General features: G+C 47.4%; 1 protein-coding gene across 1 annotated transcript; it reads left to right on the top strand.

Annotated features, from left to right (window-relative positions):
- Positions 1 to 1,377: 1,377 nt before the first annotated feature.
- Positions 1,378 to 19,340, top strand: LOC131577702 (TOG array regulator of axonemal microtubules protein 2-like). The gene is made up of 13 exons (XM_058835748.1): positions 1,378 to 1,413; positions 2,345 to 2,495; positions 3,565 to 3,723; positions 5,860 to 5,992; positions 7,683 to 7,788; positions 8,516 to 8,751; positions 10,280 to 10,432; positions 11,614 to 11,731; positions 12,678 to 12,781; positions 14,153 to 14,357; positions 15,540 to 15,756; positions 16,839 to 16,925; positions 19,105 to 19,340. The coding sequence occupies exons 1-13, from the start codon at positions 1,378 to 1,380 to the stop codon at positions 19,338 to 19,340; spliced, it is 1,941 nt and encodes a 646-aa protein (XP_058691731.1).
- Positions 19,341 to 24,305: the final 4,965 nt, after the last annotated feature.

Below are 24,305 nucleotides of genomic sequence, written 5' to 3' on the forward strand. Positions count from 1 at the left end.
AGTGATAACAATATAGAAGGAGTCACAGAAGTATCATTCACACTGAAAATCTTCTGTAGGGCTTTTAAAGTGCAATCTGAATATCCTTCCATAGCAGCTGCGTGTGAAAAAGCCTTTCTCTTCTTGAAAGATCAAGGAGGTGCTATATCATTCTCAGGAGACAGCAGTGCTCTGACCACATGGAGCACGAGACTGTCACCAGTGTAAGGCACAAGCAGGCAAAGTCAAGCTTCGGCAGCAGTACAAAAGGAGCTGCCCTCCATAGAGACTTGTGTCTCTGCTCAGCAGCTCTTGCTGCTTCAGAGAGGCTGTAGGAGCCACTTGGCTCCAAAAGGAGAGACAGCAGAATTGGGGGGTTATGATGCAAGTTGAAGAATGACTGCTGTGTTTCAGCCGGAGCTTGGCCAGCTCTGTCTGACTCCAGCAACTGAGAGCTTAAGGACAATGAATCAGCTTTGCATCTTGTTTAGTTTCTGTGTTGCATTTCCTCCTTCATCAGAGTGACCATGCTAAGAAGATTTGCCTCCTTTCATGCTACACGCATTCCCTACCTTCTCGTTCTTTCTCCTCATCTGTTCTTTTGTCTTCCATTTTTTCAAGGTCCACATCCAGCAGCAGGAGTGAAGATGACGACTCTGAAGAAGGTGGTTTGTACAGGACATGTCTGTCCTCAAATGACCTTAAGAATTTTGACACAGAATGATATTTTGAATGCTTGGTTAAAAATAATTATTTTCAAAAATTTCTTTAAATTTATTTCAATTCCTTGATGGGCTCACTGGACAATTCAAGACCCCAGTCACTGGGAGTGTGCTCTGGTGGTGCAGTGAAAAGTCCTCCAGTGTGAAGTGCTGAGTGGCTGGAGCTGGAGTGGTACCTTGCGGCCCTGGAAATGCAGTGCAGGAAAAGGAATCATTCCTCTCCATTTAGCACTTCCCCTTTATCTCCCTGCAGCCTTTCCAGTGTCACAGTTAGTAGAGAAAAAGCAGGGATTGAGTATGAAATGGGAAATGTTCCCAGTCCTTCTTCCTGCCTTTGAAGGAGAAAACCTTTTTTTGGGGCACTTTCTGAGCTGAACCCTTTGAGATGTATAAGGGGATGATTGGACATTGCCTGGTTCTGCACTGGGAGAAATAGGGAAACCTCCTTTGCGGGAAAATCGTTGTAAAATTTCCAATTAAGGAGCAGGAGGTTTCTATACACAATCCCTGTGTTTTATGAGACCTCTGCAATCTGGAATCTTTCTTGCCTGTTGCCCAGCATGGTGTTTTTGAGGGATTGAAGTCTGACAGAAATTTACACCAACCTTTCCTTCCATTCCCAGGCCTCCCACTGAGCCAAGCCAAGGGGACAGATCATCCCACCAGTCCTGGTCTTATGAGTGATGAAGACCTGAGGGACAGCTCTGGAAAGGTAAGGGTTAAAGACAGGGCTAAGCAGACTTCCTTTCCTTACTGCTTGGCCCAAAATGTCACTGATAATCATAGTCTTCCATTCCTGAGGGACGGGGATTCTTCTTGGAATATATTTGCTTTTTAAAGAGCAATTGTGTGGCTTTTACTAGTGGTGAAAAGGTGACTGATTTGGAGATGGTGCTAAGGTCATGCCAGAAGCATTCTTTAGGTGCCAAGGTCATTTTAGAGAAGTTCTGAATGGCAGAGCAAACTGCAGACCAGTGAATGTGTGCAAATTGCACCCTCGGAAGCAGAGAAGCAAAGATTGTAATGTTAAGCGTAAGCAAGGCTGAAAAATAAAATGAGAGTTTGATTTTTCGTGGTAACCTTTCTGGTTGTATCTCACAGCCCTCTCTTTCTCAGTTTTTCTGCTCATTAATATCAGTATTTCGGCAAATTGTTTTCACATGAGTCCTTTGCTTGAGGTCCTTCAGAGACCTTCAGAGCTGAGCTCTTCAGAAGCCAGGAAGTGAGAAACAGCTGCCATTCCTGGCCATGAATGTTAAGCAAGAGCTAATTACCCCTTCTTGCTGCGTATTGCACATGATTTTTGTTCTGCTGCCATGGCCTGTAGGAACTGAACTGCCTGCTCACTGGTCATGTGAGCTCTTCACCTGTCTTGGAGCACTCGTATGACTTTGGTGCTTCAAGCAGGGCTTCCTGTCATAGGTTGCAGCTGGAGCAGTGTAAGGTTGTGGCCCTAAAGTCTTCCACCTCCCTGTGTGTAATTGGCAAGGTGAGGGTAGAAGACATTCTTCTGAAACACTTGGAATGAATATGGAGCTGCATTAAAGACTGTGTCACTCTATGGACCCTGTGCTCCTGATGAGATGTTGTGTCTGGTTAGGGTGTCTCTGCTTACATCTGTGATGTATTTCCTTTGCACCTAGGTCTGTCCTGCATTGTGCAAGTTGGCTCAGAAGAACTTAGAGCGGAAGAAAATGGAGCTGTTTGAGAAGGAGCTCAAGAGAAGGAGGCAAACAGAAACATCCTTGCAGCTGCCTCCACAGACAGTTGACACTGGGGATGCAGAAGAAGCAAGTAAGTGGAGACTACACCTGTGGTCCTTTTTGACCACTTGCTTGCCCTTTGCGCGTTGCTGCAGTCAGGCTGTTCTGCTTGCATCTGAGTGGAAGCTTGAAGAGGAGTTCTTTCCTTTCCCCCCCAAAAAATACAGAGGCAGGAAGAGTCATGCCCATGGCCTCACTGACTCAGTAACAGAATATCAGCTTCCCACCGTCATCTCCAAAGTCTTTCAGAGTAGAGAATTTTGTCTTGCAAAGTTGACTGGGGCTTCAGACTCTCTCCTGGAGAGCAGCCTCCAGGGCAGGGGAGTCCAGAAGAATGCTTCTCAGCCATGGTGGAATTGAGAAGAAACAAAATTCAACTGCTTATAATGAAAACAGCAGAGTTTCTTCTGCTGCCACAGCCTGCTGAGGAGCTGGCACTGTAGAGCTGTGCTGAAGCCCTGAGCCAGTGCTTCTGTTGTAGCCCCAGGAAGCAAGCAGCATTCCTGACTGAATCCTGGCTGAGGGGCTCTGACTGCAGTGCTGTGTGTGCTGCCCCCAGGGTGGCAGCAGGGACCTTAGGAGGCAGCACTCAGCCCAAGGGCATCACGCAAGGCTATCTGCACTTTCATTTGGTAACTTGCCCAGGCAGACACTGAAACAGGAAAACAAAAGCAAAGCAATACTGGGTTTTCCTTGTTTCTTCGGGGAAGCATCACTGCAATTTGGTTTTAAACTAGAAGAGGGTAGATTCAGGTTAGATTCTAGGGGGAATATTTTTATAATGAACGGATGAAGTACTGGAAGGGTTTGCTCAGAGAAGCTGCTTGAAGGTGTTCAAATCCAATTTACATGGGGCTCTGAGCAATCTCATCTAGATGAAGATGTCCCTGCTCACAGGGGTTGGACTAGATGGTGCTTAGAGGTGCCTTCCAAGCCAAACTTCTGTGATCACTGTGCCACGTTAGCATGCCACTGTTATACTTGAAGTTCTTTGGGATAACAAAGAGATGTTACCCAAGTCCAGCAAGTTTTCTGGCCCTTTCCATCGTCACCCTGTGCCGCAGCCTCCACTTACAAGCTCCTCTTTGGTCTCCCCACAGGCTTTAGCCTACTGCCTGTCAATGGCACAGCTTCCAGTGTGCAGAGAAAACACCCTGGTAGTGCCTTGAAGAAGGTCTTAAGGAAGCAGGACAACGTGCCCTCACTGCCCAATATGCCCACCATCCACGGGGATGGCAGCTTCCCACGCAACTCCTCAGGTAAGCCTGCTCTGAGGCAGCTTTTTCTTACATGGGTTTTTCCTTGCCCAAGGAGCACAAACTGCCACCTGCCTCACCCAGCACACCTGGAATCTTGAATCCATAGCCTGTCCTGAGAATGAACAGCAAATGTACTTCTGAGTTAGTCCAGCTCTGCAGTAGTGGAGCAGTTGGTTCTTAGAGATCCATTGGAAAGTTGAGCTGAATAAAGTCGTGGTAAAGGCCTAAGCTCTGGCTTTTGCCCCTCCTGATAATCCAAACCACAGCACTGGTGCAGGAGGCAGCTGTAACTGCAGGGATAAACTGTGGGGCAGTGTGCCAGGGTGTGCTCACTGGGCACCTACGAGTACCACCACAATCAGTTGTCCACTCACCATCTCATCCCTCTGCCTGTGCTGCTGTCTGGCTCTGCAGACAGCTTTCCTGCTATCCCAGCAAGGGCTGTCTCTGCATGGCAGTCAGCAGCTTGGTGCAGTCGTGCTGCTGCTCCCAGAAGTGCCCAGTGGCTCCTCACTGCTGCCATCCCACAGCCTGCAATGCCAAGAGGGAACAAGCAGTGCCTCCTGTGTCACCCCAGCCAAATACAGTGGCCGTATGTAGCAGGTGACAGCCAGGAGGGGCTGCCTGGTGCTCCCAGGCTGTTTGCTGCCTGCAGTAAATACCCAGCAGATAGTCCCTAGTAGCTCTTGTCTCTCCCCTGTGGGTAGAGTGCCTGTGCTAGCATTCCAGGTAGGATGAGATAAGAAGAAAGGAGCTAGGAATGTTACTTGGAATGCTCCTTTCTAGAGGTGCTACTTCCATGTTGAGAATTGACCAGAACTAGCCTGACGTGGCTCTCCATTCATAGTGAACCTAGATGTGTATGTCTACACACTTCTGCAGTGACATCACTGATGTCAGTGTCTGGGGTACATCAGTGACATCCACGTTAGCCCCTGTCTGAATATTTTTGATGTTATGGTATACTTTGTGAGAACAGGCAAGGTAGCACAGAAACCCTACAGAATCTAGAGCAGTTCATCTGGGTTCTGTGCAATGTTTATAGTCCATCATTGTAGACAGCTCTGATGTTTTCACCTACACTTTAGGAAATGAGCTATTGAGTGCATGACATGAAATTTTGGATGCACAGTGCTTTTGATGACAATTGGGTTTCATAAGAAACGCATTTATCATCTGATTTTTCTCATACCTTGTATATTTTTGTTCTTGCCAAAAAATTCAATTAAGTCAAAGCCTGGACACCTGATTATCAAGAGCATGTGTGTGGCAACAATTTGCAGCTGTATTTGCATATTTTTGTCCTCAGTTTGCATTTGGAAGGCTTTTATATCAACTGTCTAGGCTGGAAATGGCATTTTTCCACAAATGAAGGCTTAGGCACTGCTGAGTTCACAAACACATCCATTTGATGACAAACAAATTACACTTCAGCAGCTTTGAAATACAGCGTGTGTGTACCTCTGAAAGAGCAAAGACTCATGATGCTTGGAAAGGACAAAATCCATAAAGTACTCCCTGGCCAACAGTAGGCTACAATGTATGTGCAGTCAGGTGCCTGCTGTCTAGAAGATTTGAAGGCAATGGGAAGAGAGGCGCGGTCAGGAGTGAAGGGTCAGCTATCGCTGCTCCCTGGTAGCTGCTCCGTGGGGATTCAGCCGGGCCCAGCAGGGCTGGGTTGTTCAGGCTTGGCTTGGTGCTGTGGCGAGGCAGCTGCAGGTCTTTCCTCAGGGAGTTGTAGAGTGCCTCTGTTGTCGGGGCTGGGGGAAATCAGGGCGCTGAGACAAGAGAGGCAGCTGAGGGGTTCCCTCCTGGGGTAGCAAGTCCTGCTGGTGGGCGCTGTCTGGCAGGCAGTGGGAGCTCTGCGGCCTCAGGAAGCTGCCGCTGCCTGTGGTAGCTGTGGCACTTGGGAGCTGGCGCTGTGTGGGCAGCTGTCAGGTTTAGCCTGGAGCTGTGCCCAGCTGGGGGGGCTGGGAGAAAGCAAGCAGCCCAAGGAGCCAGGCAGCAGGGAAGTGTCTGACCCAGTGCCACTTTGTCCCACATGGAAGCCTGGCTGGGAGATGGGGCTGCAGGCCGCTCCATGGCGGGGTGCCTTGCCCGGGGCTGCAGCGCTCATGGCTGACCCTCTCCTCACAGTGACCTCGCAGACGGCCTCTGGTGCCAAGCGTCGAGAGGAGCCACTGCGTGGGAACAGGCAGAAGGACACAGCCTCTTGTGACCCACAGCAGGCCTTGCTCAAGGCACTCTCCTTGCTGGGCAGCGATGACTGGTAAGAAAGGCCCCGTTCACTCTGTCTCCCTCTTAGCGTTAAGGTAGCTCAGAAGTGTATCTTGCTAGTGCCTCTGAGCCCCGACAGCCCAGAGGGCCAAGGGGCACCAGTGAAACCACTGCAGAGCCGTGGGAGGATAAAGATTTGACAGCAGCCTTTTCTTGGCCTTGGTCTGCAGCAGTGCTCCAGCTGCAGCAGGTCCCTGCTGTTTGCTCGCTTTGCCTGCTGCTCCATGGAGCTGCAAAGGCAATCTTGAGGGAAGAGAGAAAGCTGTGGGCCAAGATGATTTGCTGGCTGAAGGCAGAAGCAGGATGGCAGCACTTTTGAGTGTAGAGATTTGGGTGCTTTGGAGCACTGGCCCAGTGGGACTGAGTAAGATTTCTTCTCTCTGGTCCCACTGCTGACAGCAATGGCAGGTGACAGGGTCTCCCTGGGACCTCCTGCATTTGAATGCCAGAAGCAGCTCCAGGGAGTTCCTCTTTCTGAGAAATGGCCTGACTTGTGCTTTCAAGTCCCTCAGCCTGTCATTACTCCTGAAGGTCTCATGGCAGAAGAGAAGGAAAAAGAAATATAATCCTCTAGGAATCTTTTGGAATTCAACTTTTTCCTTCTCACCACATCACATGGGTCTGAGATACTTGGTTAAAACTCACATCGTGTCCCAAAATTTGACACAGACAGAAGAAGGCCCAGAGGTGCTAACCTGATGGATGTTGAGTGGTATTGGTTGTCTTTTTGATGTCTGGGTTAGCATCCACTCTCTGTTGGATGCTTCATTCACACAGGGATAAGGACTCCATTCCCACTGGGATAAACATGAAAAATCTGCCACAATGCATCTCCTTGTGAAGTCACCTTTGCTTTGTCCTTTCTCTTCTGCTTTCTCTTCCCCATTTCTCCTTGGTGCTCTGTGAGGTACAGAGAGCCTCTGGAGTTGTGGGGGGGTCTGGGTGACACTCAGGGGTTCCTGTGGGATCAATCACCAGCCCTGTGCTGCAGCCCTGATGCCTCACAAACCTTCCTGTAGCTGAGGGCCTGCACAAAGCAGGTGCTGGGAGATGGAGTTGTTTGCACCTTTTCAATAACATGTTGCTGTTGTGGGGGTTGTTTTAGGTAGTGGGTTTTGCCAGAGTTTTAGCTGTTCTTGCCCAGGTGTGGAATCTTCTGGGACATCCTGCTGCTTTTTTGGGCAATGTGGAGGAGGAGTGGAGTGGGTGAGAGACAGGCCTGGATTGCAGAGTGGAAAGTCAGCTCCAGAGTGCCAGTGCAGTCTCTTACTGCTGAACTGCCTGCTGGGGCTGGTAAAGAAGCAAAAAGCCCCAGAAACAGCCCCATGGGACTGTGTCTCAGGGACAGGTACAGGGAGGTGACAGGAAACAGCTGCTTGGTCCGGTCTCACAGCTTCCAAGCAGTGAAACACGGACTTCATGGGCCAGAGGTTTCAGAAAGGCTGTCTTGTAAAATGGCCACAAATGAAGACTCTGAAACCCCTCTATTTGCCTCTTGGATTTGTGTATGCTTTTGACAGCCACAGCATCCTGTGGCCATGAGTTCCACAATTTCCTGAAGTGCTCCTTGAAAAGCACCTCCCACTGAGGTCCCACTGCGCTGCCAGCCTGGTCATTTCAGAGGGTGCTGCCTAGTTCTTGGGTGGAGAGAAAAACCAATCTTTTTGGGACTTGCCTTTCAGGGAGCTGAAGGAGAAGGCGCTCTCCAGCATCGGACAGCTGGCTGGGTCCCATTCAGAAGTCGTCCTTTGTAGACTTCGTGAAATTTGCCTGGCAGTTACCAGCGAGGTGAGAACATTCTTCTGAATTGTCCCCCGTAACCTCATACATGGTGTGTAGAGTAGATATGTGCATGTTCATATCCATGTGTGCACAGGGATTGCCTTCATTTCTGTTTCTAGACCTTGTATTTCTAATGTCTGTCAGCTAGGATCTGTGTGTGCATGTAGCTGTATTTCCTGGTCGTTTGACTGTCTGACACTCATCTTTGAGTAAGGTGTCATTGTAATGCAAGGTGCAAATGCACAAACTGAGACACTAAATACATTATTTTCCAGAGTCCTAATCTTGTCCTGAGCTGTAATTCAACACTGCCAATTAGTCTGTAGACTTGAGTCTGTGCTTTCCATTTCTTGGCTACTTTCTTGAACTACTGGTGTTGCTTTTTTGAACAGGAGCACATGATTGTTTTGTCTTTACGACTTGTGCCTTATCGTTTGCTAACAGCCCTTGTTTAATTTGTTTGTTTCCGAATAAACGGGCCTAAAATCAAAGGGGTGGAGATGATAGAAGAGTTAATTGAAATGATTTGGTTTTAGCCCTGCTATCAGCAGGTCTGAGGCCAGAAACTGGTGCCAGACTAAATGCCTTTGTGTGCCTATGCTCTCCTGCTCTTATTGTGCTTTCATCTTTCTCTGGAAACAGTGGGAGGTGTTGTCACTTCCTGGGACTGTTGTCTAAGGCCACTGGTTTTCTTTTCAAGGTGATTCTTACGTTTCTCTCATCACTTCCCCAGGTGAGCAACCTCCGCTCCAAGGTGTCCTATGCTGCAATCGTCACTCTTGGAGAGCTCTTTGCAGCCTTGAAGAAGGACATGGACTCCGAGGTGGATGAGATTGCTCAGGTCCTGCTCCCGATGGTTTGGAATTCCCCAGAGTTTCTTGAGAAAGCAGCCAATCAGACCCTGGGGATCATGGTGGAGAATGTGACTCCTGCACGAGCACTGGCTACTCTCATGGACAAGGGAGCCAAGTAGGTTCTTCTTCTTTTAGTGATCTCCTTCACCTTCTGATGTGTGCATGGGGGAAGGGATGAGAGACAGAATGGGAATGGTGGGAGGGAAGGCTCCTGCATCCTGCATCTTCTGTGAAGTCAGTGACTTCATTCCCCCATCAACCTCACTTCTTTCCTCTTGTCACCTGTTTCTGCCCTCCTGCAGCCTATTAGTTCACAGAATCACAGAGCTGTTGAATATGGGGAGTTGGAAGGGGCCCATCAGGAGCATCGAGGTCAGCTCCTGGCCTTGCACAGAACACCCCAAGGATCACACCAAGTGCCTGACATTGTTGTTAAAATGCTTCTTCAACTCTGTCAGGCTTGGTGCTATGACCACTGCCCTGGGGAGCCTGTTCCAGTGCTCAACCACCCTCTGGGTGAAAAACCTTTTCCTCATATCCAACCTAAACCTCCTCTGACTCAGCTTCCTGCTGCTTCCTGGAATTCTCCCAGCCTGTCAGAGCTTCCCAGAACTGGTGAATGGTGGGGAAATGAAAGTGCCTGCAAAGGCTACAGATAGAGCCTCATGCTTTTGTGGGAAGAGGGACAGTTGAAGTTGTAGCTGTGAGCGCTCTTTGATATTTCACTGTGCTAAGCACAGAGGCCCTGGGACAAACCATGCATCCTCATTATGCCATTAGCTTGAGAAAGAAGGAGGGGACTTGCTGGGGCATGGAGCACATGGGAGAGAATGTGCTGGGTGGGGCACAGACAGCACAGCAGGTGCAGTTCCTGCCAAAAGGAGTCTTGTAGGACTGTCCTGGCCTTAGAGCTTTACTTTCTGTTCAAACTGATGTTTCACGTTAGCTTTGAGATGATGAATCACTTCACAGGCGCCTTCACAGGCCGACTGCCATGGGACAGTTGAAGCAAATGCTGCTTAAGTGTTGGTGCTGGGTCTGACAGTTCCCAAGAGACAGTCTCTAGAACAGAACAACCTGGCTGAACTGCCTGCCACCCCTTCCTCAGCTTTGGAATAGGGTAAAACATTCAGATGTATCCCTTGCCAAGCCTCACAGAAGGAACAGGCAGCATTGCTGGATATTCTGCAACCTCACACCCCACAGCATGGGGCATTTTCCCTGCATTTGTTTTTCTCAAGAGGTCTCTAGAATTGGGGATAAATGGGAGAAAACAGCCTCAGTCTTGCTGCTGCTGCTTTGTGTAGTGGGTGTCTCTGATGGGTCAGCATGAGTTGTCATTAATTTCTAAATTATTCATATGTAATCTATATTTTAATCTTTCTCAGAGTAAATTTTGGGAAAGAAATTGAGCATCAGATAATGCAGGGAGACTGAATTCCTCCCTCTTCCTTGCAGGCAGTCCTTCTGTACAATGCTAACTTTGTGTTTATCTGAGGACAGAACCTCCTACAGGTGTCTAAAGTTGCAGGGAGAACCCAGGCCTCCTTTGCCCAGCAAGGACAGGGAGCATTCTGTGGCCAAGGCCTGTGCTGCTGTGCCTCCTTCTCCCTGTGTCCCAGTGTTTGCTCTCTTCTTCCCAGGAGCCGCTACGTTGAGGTGCGGAAGTGTGCGGCCAAACTCCTCCTGTCCTTGATGGGGAAAATTGGAGTCACGAAGCTCGCAGGCACACCCAGGGCTGAGAGCCTGGCACAGGTGGTGGGGAAGCTTGCTCAGGACTGTCACAAGGACACAAGGTAACGATCTTCATTTCACCTCCTAAAACAGGAAATCTGTTTGGTGTCTGGCTTTAAAAGGGAAACCCACAAAATTGTAGAAACTACAGGAAATAATATGTTACCTCTCCATGTGGATAAGGGGCATAGAATCATGGAATACGCTGAGTTGGAAGGGACTCATCAGGGTCATCAGGTCCAGCTCCTGGCCATGTGCAGGACACCCCAAGAGACACTCCATGTGCCCAAGAGGACTGTCCAAACCCTTCTTGAGCTCTGTCAGCCTTGCTGTTGTGACCAGTGCTCTGGGTTCCCCGGGGAAATGATTGTACTGGGTAACCTGAGGTTGTTCAGCATGAAGGAGCATTGCCAGCTTCCTCTGACTTGAAGAATTCTTGGCTGAGATGAGAAAAGCTCAGATTAGCCAGACTAACAGTTTTGTTTGGCCTTAGGTGCACCACACAAAGCCAAAGTGTTGTCCACTTTTCATCACTGAAGGATCCCAAATGTATATTTCTCATTAACTTAAGATTATCCTAGAAATACTTCAGGGGTCTTTAGCCAATGTATTCAGTCTTTCTAAACCTATTCTGAAGAAATCTATAATGTTGTTATCTGTGGCTGAATGGCCTCCAAATTTGTTCTTGAAGAGCACTGTGGTTTCCTAGTGGCAAAATCAACCCAAGCCACCAAAATCCCCTTACTTTGATAATTGAATTCTTTTGCATTGATGATTAAATTCCCATTAATAGCTGCCAAGAACACAGGAGCAACTAGCTGCCCCTGTCCATACATACGGTATAGAATAATCAATAGGAAGCAAGAGGTGTTTTGTCCTGGCTTCCCTGCCTGTTAAAGGAAGGCAAATTATTGTGCAGTGCAAGCAAGACACTGCTAATAGGCTCTGACATCAAAGCAGATGTGTTTTGCTTGTTCCCTGGGATCCATTGATCCCACAGAAGCACACACACAGTTTCAGAATGAAATGGTATTTTCTGTTGCCCCACGTTCTCCTCTTGCCTCTTGTGTTCAGCTGACAGCACTGTGCAGCGACAAGTGGAGGTAAATGTCTCTCTTTGCTGAGTAGGTAATGCCTTCATATACAAGGATTGCACCTGATGAGTTTAAGGTATCAGTCTCTTCTGTTAACACTCTTCCTATGTTTGTTCACTTTTCTTTCTTTCCCTTCCTTTGTTCCTTAGGCACTATGGACAGGAGATGGTGAAGATGATGCTAAGTCATCCAAAATTTAAAAGGCTTTTGGAGCAATCTGTTTCTACCCGTGACCTGGAAGATATTGTGACAAGAATTAAGAAGAAAGTAAGTGCTTGGCAGGAGAAATGACTCCTTTGTGCAAGGATTGCCACTGCTAATATGAGATCAAACATACCTAATCGGTCTTTATCTCATTCTTCTGAATCTCTTTGCTCCTGGGAATGAGCTGTTAATCCTCAGCTAGTTCATCTGCAGACTACAAATGGACTGATATTCTTAAGGAAAAAGTGGGGTTTTGAATATTTTGAATATCACAAAGGGGAAAGGGGAAGAGGAGAAAAAGGGTTTTCATTTAAGTGTAACCCCTCACCATGCTCTCCCTACTGTGCCCCCAGTAAAGGAATTAAGTAAGAGTAGTGCTTCTGAAGATAACAGAGTCTATGCAAAAGACACTGGACGTAGTAGTGCCTTGAAAATTTCCAAATATACAAGAAAATTTCCAAATATGCAAAAAATGTACATCAATCCCATTTACTACAATTACTGTCTGTCTGCTGGGAATACTGTCCTGCTCTCAAGCTCTTTGGAGCTGGAATTCAGCAGCATCCAGTGGAAAACCATCTGTTTGTTTGTGGGGTTTTTTTATTCTTCTTATCTACATTATAGAAGAGTGTGATGTTGTGGAGGAACAGGGAGAGCGAGTGTTGAATCAACTTCCAACACAATGGGCCAGCCCCCAGAGAGTCCAAAGTTTTCTGCTGCTTCCTTTAAGAACACTCATTGCCTACCAGTTTGCATTATTCCCATTTCTGCTCAAGCCTAATGAAATTGGGATTTTAGAGTGCTGCTCAGTATGGCAGCACCCATAACCTGCCTTGGGCTATTGAGAACAAAGAGTTGGCATCACTGAATCTCTGGTCTGTTGCCTTCTGTAAGCTAGGAAATGTCTCCCTAAGCCTTGGTAGCCGTGATCCTGAGGTTCTAACTTGTGTTTTAAACAGGGAGTTTCTTATTTTCTAAAGAGTCATGGGGTTTCTTTATGTCTTTGTAGGAGATGGAAAACCAGAAGGGTGAAGGCCCATCTGTCAAGAAGCCGGTGAAGAAGAGCAGCGATTCCTCAAAGAAGCCCCAGGCCACATTGCCTTCTAGTAAACGGTACTGAGCACTTTTGTTAGATGGGACAAAGCACGTGACAAGCTTTACATGTCCTTCCTCAGGAAACTCTTTCTGGGGGAGATGACCTGTGCCAGAGATTCTTTCCATTCCCTACAAATGCTCTATGATAAAAATTGGCTACTTCTGCATTACACTGAACACAGCTTCTCTGGAGAGGTTTCCACAGGAATTGGGCAACAAAAAGACACCCATTGGTTGTGGCTCAGACGATGCAGTGCACTGGCAAGGGCAGTGTTGTGGAGGCATGGAGAGGGCTGTGTCTCTGCTGCCTGACTTGGGACAAGTAAATTCAATCAGGGTTGGTTTTTTTCATCAGAGAGGAGTCTCTTTCAGATTGGTGTCTTGATGAGAAGTCCCAGTCACGAAACAAGATGCCATTCCCCAAACAAGCAGCTCCCATGCAAGTGGTTTGGCCTGGCTGATTCATGGCTTTCTTACTCTCAAACAGTACCAAGTTTGAGTAGTAAGTATCAAGGCAATTCCTAAGCGACATTGGTCAACAGGTGTCTCAATGTGGATGTTTTGTTATGATATTCCTGTCCTTCACACTGTTTGCTTGATGGACAGCATGTTTGGTTTATTTCCCCTTGTACTGCAGTCCAAATTTAAGACAGCAATTTGGTCCTTGCTGTCCTTTCTGCTAGGGGCAGAGCCACTTGTACCTGTTCTCCTGTGATAACAGAGGAGAGTTATTTAGCTCTGTCATGCTCAATGGTGGCAGAAGAGTGACCACATGCCTCAGTAGCATAGCTAAGATCTTGGAATGCTCATGGAAGAGACAGGTTGATGCAGGAGAATTGTCCCCTGTGGGTTTGTTAAGCTGTGGATCTAGTCTCTGGGGAAGCAAACATAAAGTTAGCATAGTGCTGGGATGTCTGCCTTCTCTTTTTACCTCTGTTACTGATTTCCTGGATCCTTCAGATAAGCCTCTGTTCATCTGTTCAGGGACATCTGAGCTACTGTTACAGATTGTCATGCCTGTTGTAGTGGTACTTCTCCAGAGTGATGAGTTTCCTTATTATAAGACACACATGTCCCATATGAGGAGGCATTTAAACTTGCAAGTTTAAATTCTCTTTCCCCACAAAGCAATGAGACCTGTGTGCCTGGGAAGCCATCTGAAGGTAGATCAGATATATCTCATCCTTGGTTTTCCTGAGTGAGCACTGTCAAGAATGTTACTTGCAGATTGTCTCATGTAATGATTGTCATGAGGTCCACGTTGTTTTTCAGAGCCTCATGATTTTCTAGCTGGAAATCACATCATTAGGAATGCTCCTCGAGATGTTTTGCTCTCCATTAACTGAAGGTCTTACCACCACCAAGTTCTAATTTGGTTTTATTTTCCAGGGTGAAGTCTACCTCTGAGGGACGCCTCCTACACCGTGCAAAAGCCCAGGTCACGTTACCTCCAGCTGTGGAAGATACGGAGCCGCTCCAGAAGCTTTACGATCTCCTGGAAGCCAAGGGGTTTCAGACACGGCTGGAAGGAGTGGCATTCCTTCTCGAGCTGTGCAAAACCCGCCCCCAGCTCATCTCCACTAACATTGTCCAAGTATGTAGGGTATCTTCATTGTTCCTTTCCTTTAGCTCCTTTCCCAAGCCTGGAGCAGTGAAGTTCATTCCGTGTGTCTTAGCACTACATCCTGGCAGTTTGGGCCAGACTGGTCCCTCTTACACAGACAAATGTCATTCAGGTCCAGGCTTCAGAACAAGTTCTTTCAGTCCAACTGTATTTGTTTGGCAGGTGCCTATTGATGCTGTTCATCAGATGATGACAGAGTTTGCTGCTGCTGTAGCTTCAGTTGTCTCCTACTCGCAGCTGGGTTAAGTGAAGGGAATAGCGGCACTGAAAGCATGGCATTTATTCCTTAAATAAAACATGGCTTTGGATGGAGAAGTATCAGGCTGGGTTGGATTAAACCCAGATGGTTTTAAAGGATACTTCTGTAAACTTCATCTTGTCTTGCACAGGCACACGTCTGGCTACTCATTTCCATTCCCTATTCCTCTTGGGAAAGACGGTGCTCAACCTTATTGGAGGGTCCTTTTCTTCTCTCTGGAAAAGGAGGAAAATGAATAAGAACAGATCTGTACCTTCTCCTCCCAGAAGCTGCTTTTTCCCTTTCTCTAGAAAATGGTGCCTGATAATGTGGCTATCAAGGGACAGAACCTGCTCTAAGAAGAGCTGTACAGCACATTAAATTTCAGAAGCCTACGTGTTAGTTAGACAAATGGTGTGGTTCCTGGAAGAGTTGATCAGAGCCCTGCACTTCTCCAGACACAGAGATAGAGACAGGGAAAAGAAAACATAGATCTCCTCCAGCCATAGTTTTGGCAATATCAAAATTGCCCTCAGTACTTGAGGCAAGTGTACAGAAAAATGAGCACTGTAAATATCTGGTTCCATACTTCTAAAGCAAAGGTCATCTTTTTGAATTAATAAATTAATTTATTTATTTAATTTAATGATTTACAGGTGGAGGGAAACACCATAGGAATTATTCTGTCCCCACCCAAACCGCTTCAAAATAGATGAAAATCTTTCAACCAGCATGAGGTTGTGCAACCACTCCAGTGAGTGGTCCCCAGGAAAACAGTGAAATTGTGCAAGCGAGTGCTGACCTGTCCAAAAGGATCACATCCATCTTTTACATTGCTGAGTGCACATGTCCACATCCCCTCTTCAAACAAGGACATTGTAATCCAGCTGTCATTTTGTTTGTTCTCTCCACAGATTTTTGATTATTTTGTCCTGAGAATATCTGACAGCCACAAGAGGGTGAAGCAGAAGGCACTGGATGTGCTGGCAGAAATAATAGGCATCCTGGAAGATAACTTGAGCCCGGTGATCATCCATTTGGTGGAAGGAATTACAAACAACTTGAACTCAAAGGATCCCGGGGTTCATTCTGCAGCTGTGAAAGCTCTGGAAGAAGCCATTTCTCATTTAGGTAAGGCTGACCCCTAACATGGACTCTCCTCAGCTGTGTCTCTGCCTCTCCCACACAAGAGAATGCTGAGAGCCTTGATAGCTCTTGTTGTCTGTGGAACGCTGCAGCTGACATCCACCAGAAGCTGTGGAGCTGCAGTCCTTACACACCAGTCCCCCAACAGGCTTGAATGTGCATCAGCATTTCCCAAAGGTCCCAGGAGCCCTTGGCTCTGTGCTGCTTGTCTGAAGAGGAAGTCCTGGACTACAGCTTTGCTAGAATTCAGAGCCAAGGGGGTTTTGGAGTTTGCTTGGGCCCCATTTGACTTCCCAGGTGAATAGCTTTGCTGTTGGCATGGAGGGGCACAGGCCCATCAGAGCTATGGCAGAACAGCCTCCTGGAAGGCTCTGCATTATAGGCATTAGCTGCCCATTTCCCACCTTTCTTCTTTGGCTTCTTTTTTCAAAGGAGAACTTTTGATTCACCAAGTTCATTTCCTTATAACAAACAGGTAGAAATCCAGGTGTCAATGATGCCTTGTTCCACATGTTGTTTTGCATGGTGCAAGATGGCTGTAGCAAATAGCTACGTAGGCAAGGGCTGCTGCAAATTCGTTTGCCACACAGATTTATGTCAGCTCTGAAAATGCCGCACTGGGGAATATGCGTGAGAAATGAAGTGTTAAAAAGGCAGGTCTTCCAGGGCAGTTTCCACTTTCTCCACCTCAGCTGCTCTGTTAGCTCATGAACTGCCTGACTCAGTGCCTTTCTGTGTTCCAAGTATGGGGTTATTCATTTATGCTCTGGGATGCAAACCCTTTTCACAGCGTACATGTGAATGAACTCCTGAGGTCACTGATGTGAAATGTTTAACATAGCTCCTGGTAGAGCAGACAAGTTTGGATCTACAGTTGTGCAAGGAGAGCTTTTCTCTTGGAATTAAAAACCCTCCCTAGGAGGCTGGAAGGAAAGAAGAAAAGGATTCAAAAATCAGCAGAAATTGACTTTATTTTATAAAATGGGCTTGCCCCTGCCCTTTCCAACCTCACTGTCCTTTCTCCTATGACCTCGAAGAGTGAGCAGAAATGTGTGTTTCTCTTGTAGACAGAGTATCACTGATGAAAGAGTTTGGCCACAGATGGAGTCAACTGAGTGGCCAAGCTCTGCTGGATGTCACAGAGCGTATCACAGGTATGGCCAACCCTTCTAAGCCAAGAGGTCTTCCAAGGAAGAATGTACAGGGAATGCCTGTGAATAGACAGTAGAGTAGCTCCTCCAAATCAGGACCTGCTGAGCTTGTCCCTCCTGCCCAACACCCATGGCAGGTGTATTGGGCACGTTTTCCTGGCTGCTGCCGTGGTGTGCAGCATCTGAGACGGGGGCAGTGCTGGGCCTCGTGGCTGAGCTCTCACTGGGGCATCTCAGAAGCCCCCTTCAGGAAAGGGAAGGGCTAAAAATACCCTAGCTGGCTCCTCTCTTGGAAGTTCAGGGGCATCTGTGACCCTTGAGGGAAAGTGGTGGCAAATGCTGTTTCAGGGGATCAGTGTGTTTTGTACTCACAGAATCCTTGTTTTGCTCTTGGAAGGTTTTGAGGCTGAACCCTGCAGGGCCTGGGGCTCTCAGCTTAGGTCAAAACTCAACACACATATTAGAGGCAGAGATTTAGTGCAAGGGTAGCCTTTGTGGGCAGAGGGGCAGAAGCAGAGTGCTGAGGCTCCCTGCCTGTGCTGTCAAAGTGGCCTTGGGCTGAGCATTTCAGGGAGTGCAAACAGTGTCTTCCTATGTCAGCGCTGTCCAAAATGCTACAAATGCAGCTGCTAATTGATTCCTCAGAGGAGCTTGCTATGGCAGCAACAGCCGAGGAATGGAAACGTGATCATCTCAATATATAGTAGAGAAGATGATTTATGGCCTTGCTTTAACTGGGGCTAAATCCACCACTAATTCTGCCAGCATCTTTAAATGCAAGGTTTAATACACTTTGTGTCTTCATTGTGGATCTCAAACGGGCATGTTCAGCGATTGGGAATGTCAAAGGCGTGTTAAAGAGCAGTTGAATAAAGTAGATCTCCAGGAATAGGGAGTTTAGTTTTGCAGTTAGTTTGATCTCTTTTTCAAATGAAGGAATTAAACATAAATTAGGGCTACTTTTGAAAGAGCAGATGCGCTCTCTGAGTTTTAGCAGGAACACACAGCTCTTTCTCTTCTCAACTTCCATACTGACCAAGGTCTTTAATTGCATTTAAACTCAAGTGAACCCCCGTTTTTAAATGGATACCATAACCCTTTTCCCACTTAGAAGCATTGGTTTTGGGTACTTCCAGGAGCTGTTGAAATGCTGATGACTACTGGTGAATTAACACCATAGAGAAAATGAAGTCTCTTCCACCACAGTATAATAAATGGCTCCTACACAACATTTTGCCTGTTTAGAAAATGAGAATGGTCTCCAGACCGTTTCAGTTTTTGATCTCTCAGACATATCTTCCATGCAAGATACCTGTTGGTAGTCAATTTTTGCCTGTGTTTGATATAGCTCCGTTCAGAAAATGAGCAGAGAGGATGCTTCAGACACAATGTGAGAAAACACTCATGTTTTGGTTAAATTGCAGTCCCCTGGGTAACAGTTTTCTCTCTCTCTTCCTCTATTTCAGTGCACATTGTAAGAAAAAATGCCATTAACTTTGGGAGGGGAAATGCCATTAAAATCTGGAGATGTTCAGATGCCATGGCAATGGGGTCTGGGTCATTATCTAAGACACCCTGGGGTTTGGAACAGCTGTTTGTTGGAAGCCACAAAAGCATTCTGCCAATGACACCAGCCAGTCACTGATGTTTCTACTCCAAGTGTCAAGCAGCACCCACCTCTGGTGGGCTGAAGTTTTGAAGTGTGGTCTAATACTGCCCTTTACTGTGTGCCACTGAGCAAAGGGAAGAGCCAGATTAGACTTTTGGCACTTGACATCAAACGTCACAAAAATGGAATTATCCTTTTTACTAGGAATCCCACATTTGCTTCTCTACGGTGCGTGTCCAGATTTTCAGTGTGGGTCTAGACAAGTTCTTAATGGAAATAAAAGGCAATTTGTCATATTCAGGCATTGTCCCTGCAGAAACAGATCATAAAGTAGTTTAGTAGAAGTAGAAAGTCTGCCACAGCTACAAGGCCCTGCTTGGAGAAATTAATCCTGGGGAGTTGGTGGTTCTGTTTCTGGGAGGATCAGCTGCTTTGCCCATTTCTGGCTCATGGGAGTCTGTGTGCTCTTTCTCTGATCTTAGCCAGAGAGGCTTCCAAGAGGCAAAACTTAGAAATAGATCCTTGTTTGCATTAAGGTTGGTGGTTAAGAAGCTTGTGTCTCTCTCCCGGCAGCGCTTGTGGAATGGGTTTATCCCAGGAGCCCTGAAGTTGTCCAGCGCTACGCCCTGCCTGTGCTCTGGTCCTTCCTGGGGAACAAGGCGCTGCCCGTGCGAAGCGCCAATGTCCGCACTGTGGTCACCAAGCTTGCCTCTGCCCTCTACGAGGTGATGGGCACCAAGCTAAGGAAGTGTGCTGCCAGCCAGCCTCCACATGTGCGGGAAAACCTCTCCAGCATCTTGGGCTGGTGAGGAACCGATGCTCTCCAGGAAGCTGACGAAGAGCTGAGTTGGACACCTCCGGACGTGACTTTTTTGCTGTGCCAACAACGACAAAATCCTGAGGAAGGGTTTGCATCCGCCCCCACTCTCTCCACTGCCCTTCCTAGTCAAGGCATGGGGGGCCTGAAGCAACTCCAGATTGAGGACAAGATGAAGGCTGAGCAGGGCTCAGCCTCACACACAGGTGAGGGGTGGGAGCTGGGCTGCTCTCTGGCAGGAGGCAGGGTCTTGTGCCAGCCTAGAGAGCCTGTGCTCACCCCCAGGGAACAGTTCTGCCCTGCATGTGCCCCCTGCAATGAGCTGTGCTGCTGCCAGTGCCCCGTGTAGCTGTAGGGCTGCTCAGCTGTGGGGCAGGGCCAGGAGCAGGAGGCTGCATGTGCAGCTGAGCCATGGCTGCACAGCCCAGGGCTCTGGGCTCCCTGCTGTCCCAGGCCAGCCCAGAGGCCAGGCTGTTCCTGTGGTAGCTCTGTGCAAGTGGGGCAGGGTGTCCCCTGGCCTGCCTCAAGTGGCTGCAGGCAGGAGCATGTTTCCCTGTGCAGCTATTTAGAAGTTTGCAGAAAGTCTCTCCCATGAAATATGGAGCTCCAGATGCTTTAGGTTTGCACGGCATTCTCTGTTACACTTTGTGTTTCCATTTTGCAGACCTGACAGGCTCCTCTCTTACGAAGAATTTTTCTCTACATGCTTCATGTGTGCTCCTACCCATAAAGTCCTTGCCTCCCATCCAGAAGAGCCCCCTTTCCTCAGAGCTGAGGAAGAAGCTTCTGCCTCTCCGAAGAGTGGTTGAAGAATAGGTTTAATGCTTTAGGGTTTAGAGTTAGGGATGTAGGATATAGTATAGAGATAGTAGTATAGTATAGGGATATAGTAGAGTAGGGATGAAGTGTTCTGATATTTTAATGTACATTTGAGGATACATTTTGATTGTATTTTTTAAATTGTGAACACATATTTTAATTCTTTATATATATTTTTGTAGATACAGTGGTTTTTTTTAATGTTATATAAGTTAAATTTTAAAAAAAAACAAGCAGAGAATGTGAGACTAGGACCTGCTAGGCTAGAGGAGATGTGCTGAGGTTATGGGAGTACAGCTCACTTGATGTCCCAGTGACTCACCACATTCTTTCCTCGCTGGGCCTCTCACCTTTGAGACTGGCTCTGAGAGCAAAGGGGGGTAGAAGAAGCGCGCAGCTTGTGTTGAAAGAAAACTCACCCCCCGTGCATCCTGCTCCTGGATTGTGCTCTCTGCAGCACGGACAGACAGCGGGACACAGCTTCTCTTTGGCTTTTAGTTAGTTTTAGCTAGCTGAGGCAGAGGAGTTCCCTGGACCTTTTTTTTCTTTTTTTCCTGGATCTGTGCAAACCTGCTTTGGACTGAAAAACACCCAGACAAACCCCAGGAGCTCAAGCCCTTGGCCCACCGGGGCCTGGGCCTCAGCACTATCCAGTGCCAAAAGGACTGAGAAGAACCTGAGCAATCCGAACTACACCACCTTAAAAGGACTTTTCTTCCTAGATTCGCCATCCCATCGAACAGCAAGAGGTTTTATTGTTCAATATTGCTCAATTTCTGTTAAATAAACAGCTTTTTCCACTTCTCTCCAAGAAAATTATTTTTCCCAGACCAGTTGAGGGGAGTGGTCATTTGAATTTTTTTCCCTGGGGAAACCCCCATTTGGAGCTTTTCTCCCAAATTTGCCCTAAACTAAGACAGGGGACAATAGACCCAAAAGATCCTGTATAGTCAAAAGTTTTCGACCTACATGTATTCTGTGCTCACAAAAGGCCTGAGCAAAGAAACAAAGAGAAGTGTGCCCAAATCCCAAAGCTTTGCTCCTTTGCAATCTCACACCGATCTGGCTCAGAGGTGTCTTCAGTCACAATTTCATAGGTAAGAAGAGCACGTGGGAAAAGATGCACTGCTTTGGAAAAGTATCTGAATGGATATTTATCCAGGACAGCAGTTCAACAGTCTTGTTTGCTACTTGTTTGCAGAAGGATGAGTGGATGTGAGGCCAACAACCAGTGATGAGGGTTCCTCAAATCTGTCTGTACTCCTGGGTGCCATTCAGCCCAGAGCTATGGGATAATCCCAAAGTGCATCTCACACACATTCTGCCTCCAAGAAAAGCTTGGCCTCACTTACTAGAGTCAAAGAAATAGAAGAGTAATAAAATGGGCAATTAAACTTGTCACTTTAGAATGACTCTCCCGCTTTTCAGTGTCAACCGAGGTTGTACCTAATGCTCCCACAGCTTGTTACAAACAAGTGTTTGAGATTGCTTAAAAGTTTTCCAGCAAGGTTATTGGTAAAAACCAGATGGAATATGAAACAATAGCTCAACAAAATTCATTGGCAACATTCACACTCTTACTTACGAATCAGTTAAGGCACAACAAGGAAAAAAGCAACAAACAAAATGCAGTCAATGAAACCAGAAATGAACCAAGAACTATCTTTCTGTGTGTGTGTCTTGGTTCTAGAAGACAGGTGTCTGCTAGGGAGAGCAGGAGCCTCCCTTGGAATGAAAGAATGTAGACCCCCTCTCTCCGAATTACTGTAATTCTGAAATCAAGGGGCTTTCAGGCAGAGATCTGGGGATAGGAATAACAGTGTTTTACTAGTATAACCAGGCAAACAAACAACAATAACTACAGCATTAGCAAGAAAACAGAACCAGAGGCCCTGTGACAGCTTTTCTCGGCTGAGACGGGATGGAGGAGAGGTTTGTTTCACAAGCCCCTCGGGCGGGCAGTCCCGGTGCTCCTGCAGGGCTCTGAGGAACAGTCGGCTGGAACAGCAGGGATGAGCTGAGATCCTGGGCCGGTGGCTGAGGTGGATCAGCAGCTCTGCGGCGGTGCCTGGCACTGCCACACATCCCAGCAGGACAGGGGGTGCGAGGCCACCAGCGAAGAGGGAAGAAGGAGAAGAAGCAGCAGCTCCGTCTGGGTGATGGTGAAAATTCCCTTCTCTCCACCGCAGCAGCTCCGCGACCCAGCAAAATGAACGTCTTTCCCCAAAGCCAAAGAAAACCAGCCAAAAACTGTCCCCACCCTCCTCTCCTGCCCCCTTCCCCCCCTGGGCCCAGCCACTCTTTGTCTTTTATCGAGCACCCACTAAATACCCACAGTTAGGTTGTCTCCGCAACTAATGGGTAAAAATTCCACGGGCAGGTCAGAACAACAAAACAGAAAAAAAAAAAAAGGACACCTAACCCTCAACAACTGTGTGTGTGTGTGTGTGTGTGTGTGTGTGTGTGTTTAGGTGTGTTTAGGTGTGTTTGACAAAGGAACATAAAGGACAAGGATAAAAAGGAACATGGCCTAAAAGCTTAACAGCACTCAAGCTTAACAGTAGTTAAACTGGAGCCTCCAGGAGTGGGGGTATCGGCCCAGGATCCATTGTTGATGGGCGATCCTGCGAGTGCAGCAAGCGTCAGAGCTCGCTGGCTCTGAGAGGCCCCACTCCGAGGGCGGTTGCTGCTGGCAGCCACTGTGGTCCAGGAGAGCTCCAAGGGCCTCCTTTGGACCGCTGTTCATGGGCCACAAGAGAGTGGGCCTCAGTCATAAAATGCTTCATCGTGGCCGCACTTTGGGTCAGCAGCCGGCCTTTGAAAGTGTGAGAAGAAGGATGTTATGCCATTCAGGCAAGAAAAGTAATTTCCCAGGCTGTTCATAGAAAACCCCAGGAGCTCGTTAGACAGCACAAGTTCCTGGCGGCGCTCAGTGTTTCTGATAAGCTCAAGAGGAGCTGAGCCCAAGGGCTGTTCAGCAAGGCCAAGGACTAACCAGCATTTCTCAGGTCACAGTGTGGCCTGACAAGGCTGGGGGGATTCACCACCACAACCTGAAGCATGAAGTTTTGATGTAGGGTAAAAAGCCGTGGCCCAGTGGAAGTGGGCCGTTTCCTCAGGCCTGAGGGAGAATCACTGTGCAGATCCTTGTGCTACTGATTCCATCTCTCCCCACTTTTCCAAGTTCTTGGAGGCAAGGTGTTATAAATGCAATAGCAAAATAAGGTCAATAAAAAGCAATTTATTATAAAACAATTTAAGCACCTGCAACGAAAGAGAAAAACCACAATAAATAGGTCAGCGCAGCGCTGGGTGGACAGGGCTCTATACCCAAGGTATAGGTGTTCCCAAATCCACACCGTATGGGCTGCAGTCGGGGGTTCTTATAGGGGTTTTGTGCCCTGAGGCCAAAACTCCGAGCAGTTACTGTTCAACAAAGTGTCTTGATGTTTGGTTGAATGGATTTCCTGGAACCAGCGAACTGAATCAATAGACAGTGGGGCAGAGTCTCCTCATATGTAAAAAGGTTTTGGATGTTCCTCGATTTTTGGGCCATCAGGACGGAGTGGTTGGCTCCGGGGTTGGGGCCGATGAATATCTCGACTGGGCTTCTTTCTTTGTTTAGTTTGATTGCTCCCCACCTGTAGCTTGTCAGGCGGGGTGTTCAGGTCCGGTGATGAGTATCTCGTCCGGGCTTGTTTTTTTTGTCCAGCCTGATGGCCTGTGTCCTGCTTATTCTTTTAGGCTGATGGGTGCTGGCTAGGATCATTATCCCGATGCCGGTAGAATTGTTCTCTCTAAAATGGATGTTTGCAGCTGGATCTAGGGAGGAATCCCTAGCCACACTATGTTTTTTATTTTCTCATGTTATTATACTACAGATATATTTATTTAGGTCTTTATGAATTTTTATTCATAACTATATTTATTACAAAGGTCACTTAGGTTAGACACACAGATCACAAGAAGTGCTCTTCTGTTGTTCTGCACAATGAATTAAAGTCAGATTACACATCCCAAATCTGTTTTCTCTTACTGGCAAATAGACTGATTTGAGGAATTTCTGGAGCAGCAAACTTGTTTCCTCAAGTACTTACTCTGTGAGGCATGGAGCATTGTTTTCTGCTAGGAGAGCCCT

The sequence above is a fragment of the Poecile atricapillus genome, chromosome 3 (genome assembly GCF_030490865.1).
Source record: "Poecile atricapillus isolate bPoeAtr1 chromosome 3, bPoeAtr1.hap1, whole genome shotgun sequence".
Taxonomy (NCBI): Eukaryota; Metazoa; Chordata; class Aves; order Passeriformes; family Paridae; genus Poecile; species Poecile atricapillus.

Coding starts and splice junctions, on each gene's coding strand:
- LOC131577702 (XM_058835748.1), top strand. CDS start 1,378: ATGAGTGATGAAGACCTGAGGGACAGCTCTGGAAAG. Junction 2,496..3,564: donor TGGGGATGCAGAAGAAGCAA/GTAAGTGGAGAC, acceptor GTCTCCCCACAG/GCTTTAGCCTACTGCCTGTC. Junction 8,752..10,279: donor CTCATGGACAAGGGAGCCAA/GTAGGTTCTTCT, acceptor TCTTCTTCCCAG/GAGCCGCTACGTTGAGGTGC.